Source organism: Gigantopelta aegis, unplaced genomic scaffold (assembly GCF_016097555.1).
Source record: "Gigantopelta aegis isolate Gae_Host unplaced genomic scaffold, Gae_host_genome ctg7529_pilon_pilon, whole genome shotgun sequence".
Classification (NCBI taxonomy): domain Eukaryota; kingdom Metazoa; phylum Mollusca; class Gastropoda; order Neomphalida; family Peltospiridae; genus Gigantopelta; species Gigantopelta aegis.
Genome location: NW_024535891.1, coordinates 1 through 10,361, shown reverse-complemented (window position 1 = coordinate 10,361; position 10,361 = coordinate 1). Strand labels below are relative to the sequence as shown.

Here is a 10,361-nt window from a genome sequence, read left to right as displayed (position 1 = left end):
ACTAGTCAAAGTGAGTGAGGGCTAGTGTTAGGAAAATTATCTCCTGTGTTACTGAAATATATAGGACGCTAGTCAAAGTGAGGGCTAGTGGTGAGGGCTAATTATCTCTCCTGAAATTATGTATTCAAAGTGAGGGCTGGTGGAAATTATCTCCTGTGTGTTACTGAAATATATTGGACACTAGTCAAAGTGAGGGCTAGTGGAAATTATCTCCTGTGTTACTGAAATATATTGGGCAGTAGTCAAAGCTTCTGTGGTGAGGGCTAGTGGAAATTATCTACTGTTACTGAAATATATAGGGCACTAGTCAAAGTGAGGGCTAGTGGAAATTATCTACTGTGTTACTGAAATATATAGGGCACTAGCCAAAGCTTCTGTGAGGGCTAGTGGAAATTATCTACTGTGTTACTGAAATATATAGGGCACTAGTCAAAGTGAGGGCTAGTGGAAATTATCTACTATGTTACTGAAATATATAGGGCACTAGTCAAAGCTTCTGTGAGGGATAGTGGAAATTATCTACTGTTACTGAAATATACTCTTCAAAAGAAGAAACGCAAAACCACATTGTCGTAACATTTGGAGAATTGATTTCATTATTGAATGTTGAGTCCGATAATTACCAAATGTTGCAGGATTGTTCACAATTCACTCTAGTCCATTGTGAGTAAGTGATAGGACACGCCACCAAGGTCAAGGTCATCTGGAGTCAATACCGGGTGTGGCCTCCGCGTGTGTTGACAACTGCCTGGCACCGCCTGCCCATTGAAGCAACCAGAGAACGGATGACGTCCCGGGGGATGGTGGCCCACTCGGCCTGCAAGGCTGCTGCCAGCTCGGGCAGGGTCTGGGGCTGTGGTTGTCGCTGTCGGAGGCGTCGGTCCAACTCGTCCCATAGATGCTCAATTGGGTTCAAATCCGGTGATATCGATGGCCAAGGAAGGACATTAATGTTGTTGTTCTGTAGGAAAGCCGTTGTGAGACGTGCTGTGTGAGGCCTGGCGTTGTCATGTTGGAACACTGCGTTGGCGTTGGCCATAACTGGAACGATGTGTGGGCCGGAGGATCTGGTCAATGTAGCCCTGTGCATTCAGGTTGCCCTGCACGTGGACCAGGTCAGTTCTGCCAGTGTGTGAGATGGCTTGCCCACACCATGACACTACCCCCCGCCGAATCTGTCCACTTCCTGCACGCAGTTTGCCGCATAACGTTCACCACGACGCCTATACACGTGACATTTTCCATCATGACGTCGGAGCAGAAATCGGGACTCGTCACTGAACCACACCTGTCTCCATCGCAGTTGAGGCCATTGTCGATGAATCTGGCACCACTGCAGTCGGAGTCGACGGTGTTGTGGTGTTAAGATGACACCTCGAACTGGACGTCTGGCACGAATTCCTACCTCACGTAGGCGGTTCCGTACGGTCTGGTCGGATATCCTGCGCAAACCTGGTATTGCTGCGGCTGTGGAGGTGGCAGTAGTCAATCGTTCCCGAAGGTGGCGTACCCGGATGTAGCGGTCCTGCCCGGGGGTAGTGACCCGTGGTCGACCGGGATCTAGGGAGGTCACGTGTTGATCCATGTTGCTGGTAACGGTCCCACAGTCTGGAGATGGTGCTTTGGGGGACACATGGAATGCCTTGGCAACGGCCGTTCTGGATTCGCCTGCGTCTAGTCGGCCGATGGCATTGTTTCTCTGCGGTTCACTGAGACGTGGCATGTCCTGGATTGTCAACTGTCGGCCAGATACAGAGGCCAGGCAAGCGAACACCCTGCACTTGTATACTGTCGGTGTTCATGTTGCACGTGCAGACAACGCACGTGCAGTGGTGACATGGTTTGCACGTGGCTGCGTTTTTGCGAATATTCACATTTTGGAACTTTATTGTACAGTAGCTGCGTTTTATCGAATGTAACTGTGGGAATGTGTTTGGGACATGCAATGACTTTATATTCACAAAGCATGAACCGGTAGGAAACATAAAATCGGAGTTATAACCCATTTGTACCCTTTTGCGTTTCTTTTTTTGAAGAGTATATATAGGGCACTAGTCAAAGTGAGGGCTAGTGGAAATTATCTACTGTGTTACTGAAATATATATGGCACTAGCCAAAGCTTCTGTGAGGGATAGTGGAAATTATCTACTGTGTTACTGAAATATATAGGGCACTAGTCAAAGTGAGGGCTAGTGGAAATTATCTACTGTGTTACTGAAATATATAGGGCACTAGCCAAAGCTTCTGTGAGGGATAGTGGAAATTATCTACTGTGTTACTGAAATATATAGGGCACTAGTCAAAGTGAGGGCTAGTGGAAATTATCTACTGTGTTACTGAAATATATAGGGCACTAGCCAAAGCTTCTGTGAGGGATAGTGGAAATTATCTACTGTGTTACTGAAATATATAGGGCACTAGTCAAAGTGAGGGCTAGTGGAAATTATCTACTGTCTTACTGAAATATATAGGGCACTAGCCAAAGCTTCTGTGAGGGATAGTGGAAATTATCTACTGTTACTGAAATATATAGGGCACTAGTCAAAGTGAGGGCTAGTGGAAATTATCTACTGTGTTACTGAAATATATAGGGCACTAGCCAAAGCTTCTGTGAGGGCTAGTGGAAATTATCTACTGTGTTACTGAAATATATAGGGCACTAGTCAAAGCTTCTGTGAGGGATAGTGGAAATTATCTACTGTGTTACTGAAATATATAGGGCACTAGTCAAAGCTTCTGTGAGGGCTAGTGGAAATTATCTACTGTGTTACTGAAATATATAGGGCACTAGCCAAAGCTTCTGTGAGGGATAGTGGAAATTATCTACTGTGTTACTGAAATATATAGGGCACTAGTCAAAGCTTCTGTGAGGGCTAGTGGAAATTATCTACTGTGTTACTGAAATATATAGGGCACTAGTCAAAGCTTCTGTGAGGGATAGTGGAAATTATCTCCTATGTTACTTTGTTGCCAAAAAAACAAAGGTTTCATCTAGAGAAAAAATGTATGCAATTTTAATTCATCTAGTACCACTGTGTCAAGTAGCCTTGTGCTTGAAACATATGGGTCTGTGTAAAAAAACAACAACAGTAATAACATTTTGTGTCGAACTAGGTTATCTCTGAAATGAGAAGCTTGACCCCAATTAGGCCCCATGTGACTGACAGATATGCAGCTAATTTGTAGTCTACCCTGAATAGACAAACTAGGCCACTGAAAATTGTACAAATGATCGTTTCACTTGTGTGTCGTTCGTGCAAGTCTAGTTTTACGTAACCAATTTTACGTTCTCACAACAACAAAAATAAAGACATTAAAAGTATTTTACACTATCATTTAGTCTGTTTCAGCTTTAATAAATATTTATTAGTTTTTATTCCATGTTATAATGAAACTGATTGGTGTGACATTAAATATTAGTCGACTGATCGAGAGCTGCATGTTGGCTAATGAATTCGCTTAGTAGAGGTGTCAGATTCAGACCAGTAGAAAACAATCACTTCCAGCCGTGTTTAAAAGTCAATTTCAACGTAATAGCATGAATGTAGAATGAAATCTCTTAAAACCGGACCATCTGTAAACCGGAATTCACCCAAAACCGGACATTTTTCATGGTCCTTTTTTAAAAATCAGTACAGAAGTTGGAGGCCAGCTTATCACATTGATCATTGTTGACAGTCAAAATATTACATTTAATTGTTTGTTAATTTTTGTTATTGTTCACATAATGATATATTTGTAATGGGTTACACAAAATGAAATGGGTCACCTGAAAGAAGAATTGCATAACCCATGTTTCGCTTACACAGACTTTTAATTCTCAGAGGCCTGCACAGGTTTTTTTAATTACTATATGGATCACAGATCTGCCAACTGTATAACATAAAATAAATTATTAAAATTAGAGGCACTGATTTCGCAGCGATCACAGAATTACGGACGGAATTGCGGAAATACCTGTCTGAAACGGAATTCCTGATTTTTTGGCAAAACATTATTTACCTTTAAATAGTGCATTTTATTAATTAAAATTTAATTTCTGAACTAGAAATTAGGGACACCGACATCGGCCTCTGGTATGCTACAACACTAGTACCTTTGTATGTTATGACAAATGTTAATGAAGCGCATCTAGACATTTTACAAGTCAGGTTTTCTTCATTACTCCTGTTGATTTAACAGGAGAAACCAAATATTGTGAGCTAAAATTCTCCGACATTTACTCAGCTGCAGGGGTAGAAAGTAACGCTTGCCCCCTAGCCCGAGGTGAGGGGAAATGCTTGGAGTGAGTAGAATTTAAAAGATCTTAATCCCTGGGTGAGTACTTTTGAGTAGATCTGACTCACATTTGAAGCCGACTAACAAACTAACAAACTGGCCAATTGAACCAGCTAAGCGTTAACTTGTGTCATCAAATAAATTTGTTAAGAAAGATTGCCGATCGGCTGATACATTTGATCTTGCTAATCCGGATGTTTACAGTAATCACTATCGGAACATTTCAATTTTGCACTATTTTATTAGTTCCCTACCGCTCTGACTGGGGACTATAGGTTTCATGACCGTCTGTCCATCTGCCCCACATATGTTTTCCGGATGTTTTTTGTATAGTTACATCATGTACTGTTACAGATCAAGTTTGACTTTCATGGCGATATACACATTTTTAATGGAGTTATGGCCCTTAAACTTAGGAGATGTCAAAAAAAAAAATTCTGGACTTTTTTTTTTAGAAGACCTTTATATATTGAGCTGAGATTTCGTGTATATGTTTATCACGTACTGTTACAGATCCAGTTTGACTTTCAGGGTGATTTACCCATTTTTAACGGAGATATGGCCCATGAACTTAGGAAATATAAGAAGAAAAAAAATCAAGATGACTGGCTTCATGGTATATATATATATATATATATATATATATATATATATATATATATAATATATATATATATATATATATATATATATATATGTTTGTCCTTGTGATATTCACTGATTTGTATTTCAATTTGTAGTGGCCATACAGTGAGTTCATTAGCATTGTGCCAAACGTGAAGGCTCCGTCAAACACAGAGTTCCTCATCACGATGAAGAAAGGTCAGCGCAAGACCGACATGATGAAGTTCTCCACTGACCACCGTGCAGACCTACTCACTGCCGCTCTCGTAAGTATGACCATCATATTTCACACTACTCACTGCCGCTCTTGTGAGTATGACCATCATATTTCACACTACTCAACGCAGCTCTTGCTAATAAGACCATCATGTTTCACACTACTCACCGCAGCTCTCGTTAATATGACCATCATGTTTTACACTACTCACTGCAGCTCTCATTAATATGACCATCATGTTTTACACTACTCACCACAGCTCTTGTGAGTATGATCATCATGTTTCACACTACTCACTGCCACTCATAAGTATGACCATCATGTTTCACACTACTCACTGCCACTCTAGTAAGTATGACCATCATGTTTCACACTACTCACCGCAGCTCTTGCTAATAAGACCATCATGTTTCACACTACTCACCGCAACTCTTGTGAGTATGACCATCATGTTTCACACTACTCACTGCCACTCTCGTAAGTATGACCTTAATGTTTCACACTACTCACCGTGGCTCTCGTTAGTATGACCATCATGTTTCACACTAGTCACAGTAACTCTCGTTAGTATGACCATCATGTTTCACACTGCTCACCATGGCTCTCGTTAGTATGACCATCATGTTTCACACTAGTCACAGTAACTCTCGTTAGTATGACCATCATGTTTCACACTGCTCACCATGGCTCTCGTTAGTATGACCATCATGTTTCACACTAATCACAGTGACTCGTTAGTATGACCATCATGTTTCACACTACTCACTGCTGCTGTTGTTGTGAGTATGACCATAATGTTTCACACTACTCACAGTGGCTCTTGTTAGTATGACCATCATTTTTCACACTACTCACTGTGGTTCTCGTTAGTATGACTTGCTTAATACAAAACACAAATATTTGCACGTTTTTGTAATAGGCCTATTATAGATTGCTGTAAGGCGTTTACGTCGGGTGAAATTTTCAAATTTGATCAAGAATCAGTAATAAACGCAGTTGTATAACGTTCCGGTACTGTTAATAAATAAATATAGGTATTGCCGAATAATTCCGAATAGCTTCGTATAAAAAAAAACACGAAGTTGCCTTATTTTTGGTGCATGCAAAATTTTAATGGTGCATGTAACTTTTTTTTCAGCATGCACCTGGTGCATGTAGATTTTTTTTTTCATTTCTAGCCCTGATGTTTCACACTACTTACCACAGCTGTCGTTAGTATGACCATCATGTTTCACACTATTCACCACGGCTCTCATTCTTCTGCTAGTGAAAGTGTTAAAAATTGTAAATAGTCCCATAGTTGGTTTGTCTGTTAATTAGTGATACTTCTGTATTAATTAAATTCTACTTCCAGACTTAACAAATACAAATGTTTGACATCTAATAACTGATGATTCATATATTAATGTGCTCTTCTGGTATTGCCAAATAAAACAAATTGTTTTTCACCGTTAAAGTGTGGATAATTGTGAATGACCCCTTAGTGGGTTTGTGAGTTACTATACTAATACTCGTGTGTTGTATTCTACTTTCAGAAATTTAGGGATCAGTTTGCGGAGCAGAACAACACCACCAGGGTAAGAGAATTGTTAACAGTTGAAGAGCATTCTTACAAATCAGACAAAAATCCGTTTGGCTACATTTTGATTAAAATGCTTTTTTGTGACTGTAAAAAGCAAAAAGGAATAGAGAAATATTTTCGATGAATTAGTCGTATCCCTAGCATTCTATCTCATTAATAAGGACATAGACCATCCGATTATTAGTAATACTATCAAGAAGTATGAGTTTGTCTTGGATTGTTAACACAAAATTGATCTAAGTTTGGTTAATACAATAACCGAAACAACTTCCTTACATATGTAAGTTATGGATGGACAATACAAAATCAGTTTCTCTTTTCTCTGTTGACTAAATTGTTGAAATTACAAGCTGTTAGGCATCAGATGTGCTTCCGTGTCAGTAAACTTACCTTTTATTCCTTTCCTCTTTTATTGTGGACGAAGTGTTAAAATAACTCTTAGTCAGGAAATAGCCGTAATTTAACATGATGAGGTGTCATTCAAAATTCCTTTCCTTTCCTCTCGGATATCAAATAGTTGTGGTTTAAAATGTGCTGAGGTGTCGTTAAACAAACATTCCTTTCCTCTCTCACTCAACCAAGCGTCAAAATAACCATATGTTAGACACCAAATAGCCGTGGTTTAAATGTGCTGAGGTGTCATTAAACAAACATTCCTTTCCTTTCCTCTCTCACCCTCGACCAAGCGTCAAAATAACCATATGTTAGACACCAAATAGCCATGGTTTAAATGTGCTGAGGTGTCATTAAACAAACATTCCTTTCCTTTCCTCTCTCACCCTCGACCAAGTGTCAAAATAACCATATGTTAGACACCAAATAGCCGTAGTTTAAAATGTGCTGAGGTGTCGTCAAACAAACATTTCTTTCTTTTCCTCTCACTCTCGACCAAGTGTCATAATAACCATATGTTAGACACCAAATAACTAGTTTAAAATGTACTGAGGTGTCATTAATCAAACATTTCTTTCCTTTCCTCTCTCACCCTCAACCACATGTCAACATAACCATATGTTAGACACCAAATAGCTGTAGTTTAAAATGTGCTGAGGTGTCATTAAACATACATTCCTTTCCTTTTTCTTGCAGAGATTCAATGCTTACAAATACCATTGGTCAGAGAGTCGGGTGCCCGTCGTCTTGGAAGTGGGTCAGGGCTCTGTAAATCAGAGGGAACCAGCCACCAACAAGTTGCTCACCTCCTATGATTACAACAACATCGAGGGTTTAACACAGGTCACCGTAATATTACAACATTTAACGGCTAACTTGTCATTCATTGACGATAACTATCCAGTTGACAGCGTTTTTTTAATGACTGATGTTATGTATAAATACTATTTTCTCTTTAGGATATACAATGTGTTTATGTTTGCAGTAGCTCAAACTTCATGTTATTTTCTAATATATAATTTTTCTTAAGAATGAAATCACTGGAAGGCAACATCCAATTTCTCTCTTTAATTTTTGCTTCTTTATATACATCTTGAAAAGCTGTTGATTTTTTGTTGTTGCTTATTTCCAAATACATTTTCTCCTTTTTACGTGAAGTTAACTAAAATTGTTGACAAAATATATACTTTAAGTGGAGTTTACTGTTTTGTGAAGAAATGACATTCTGTCTGGAAGTAACTGATTAAATTTCCACTGCCACATTATCCTTAACTGCAGTACAAAGGATACAAAGAGATTACTCATTTTCAGTTGATACAAACTACATTTTAAACAAATACCAATCAAGCAAGTTAAGTGTTATTTATTTATTTGTTTATTTAGTGATGAAATTTAACAGGAAGTATGCTTTGATCTGTATTTAAAACGTTTATATGAATGTTTCAGATTTCTGACTATCCTGGATCTGTTGCTGTCATATACGGAGGGTTTAGTAGACTGGTAAGTAGTTTGTGACTGTCATATATGGAGGGTTTAGTACACTGGTAAATAGTTCGTGACTCATATATGGAGGGTTTAGTAGACTGGTAAGTAGTTTTTGACTATCATATATGGAGGGTTTAGTAGACTGATAAGTATTTTTTGACTATCATGTATGTAGTGTTAGTAGACTGGTAAGTATTTTGTGACTGTCATATATGGAGGATTTAGTAGGCTGGTAAGAAGTTTGTGACTGTCATATATGGAGAGTTTAATAGAATGGTAAGTAGTTTGTGACCATGATATATGGAGGATTTAGTAGACTGGTAAATATTTTGTGACCATCATATATGGAGGATTTAGCAGATTGGTAAGTATTTATTTATTTATTTTTTAAAATGCACACAAAAAACTTTAAACCCCACAGTATTTTCAAAATATTTGCGTATGCCGAATATTTAGCTTGTACAGCCATTAAAACAACCAAGGACATAATTAAGAAAGTATAAAAATTAATATTGTAACCCACTCATCCACCCCACCCCCCCAAACCCCTTAGTTTTAACTGGAAGTAGTAGATAACATTTAGAAGGTATATTTGTCCCCTGCTGGTTTCGTCTCTGTCCATCTGTCTGTCCCACATACATTTTTCTGGAATTTTATTTTGTTTCACCTCAAGTTATTGAGTTGAATTTTTGTGTATATCTTTATCATATACAATTACCGCTCAAGTTTGACTTTCATGGCGATTTACTCATTTTTGACAGTTAATGCAGATCAAGTTTGACTTTCATGGCGATTTACTAATTTTTGACAGTTAATACAGATCAAGTTTGACTTTCATGATTTGTTCAGGGCTGTAACTGTCAAAGATGGAATTTATACATGTTTCACAGAGTTATGGCCCTTGAACACTTGTTAGATGTGTGTTGCTTTAACAGTGCTCTAGAATGTTTGTTTTTTAAAAATGAAAGTTCATATTGAGATGCAAAATGGCAAAATAACTGTTTTTGAAAATGTGATTTATTTGTGTTCTCTGGTCAGCACCTGTTTGCCCTGGAACAGAGAGACGAGTTCATCAAGTGTGTGATGGAGGCGGGCGCAGCCTACGTTGGTGTGGCCATCAAGCAGAGGAAGGAGCCCATCACCTTCGATCAGTACCAGCTGAACAGACTCGGCAAATACAGGTCAGATATCTATACCTTGAACAAACAGAAAAATAATACAGGTCCAATATCTATACCTTGAACAAACAGAAAAATAATACAGGTCCAATATCTATACCTTGAATAAACAGAAAACTAATACAGGTCAGATATCTATACCTTGAACAAACAGAAAACTAATACAGGTCAGATATCTATACTTTGAACAAACAGAAAACTAATACAGGTCCAATATCTATACTTTGAATAAACAGAAAACTAATACAGGTCAGATATCTATACTTTGAACAAACAGAAAACTAATACAGGTCCAATATCTATACTTTGAATAAACAGAAAACTAATACAGGTCCAATATCTGTACCTTGAACAAACAGAAAACTAATACAGGTCAGATATCTATACCTTGAATAAACAGAAAACTAATACAGGTCAGATATCTATACTTTGAACAAACAGAAAACTAATACAGGTCCAATATCTATACTTTGAATAAACAGAAAACTAATACAGGTCCAATATCTGTACTTTGAATAAACAGAAAACTAATACAGGTCCAATATCTATACCTTGAACAAACAGAAAACTAATACAGGTCCAATATCTGTACCTTGAACAAACA

The 10,361-nt window shown here is 38.2% G+C and overlaps 1 protein-coding gene across 1 annotated transcript; it reads left to right on the top strand.

Annotated features, from left to right (window-relative positions):
• Positions 1 to 5,018: 5,018 nt before the first annotated feature.
• Positions 5,019 to 9,760, top strand: LOC121366863 (dnaJ homolog subfamily C member 13-like; the record flags this gene model as incomplete). The annotated part of the gene is made up of 5 exons (XM_041491135.1): positions 5,019 to 5,168; positions 6,655 to 6,696; positions 7,791 to 7,937; positions 8,541 to 8,594; positions 9,618 to 9,760. Coding segments are annotated over 5 exons (536 nt in total), but the record flags the coding sequence as incomplete, so codon positions are not given.
• Positions 9,761 to 10,361: the final 601 nt, after the last annotated feature.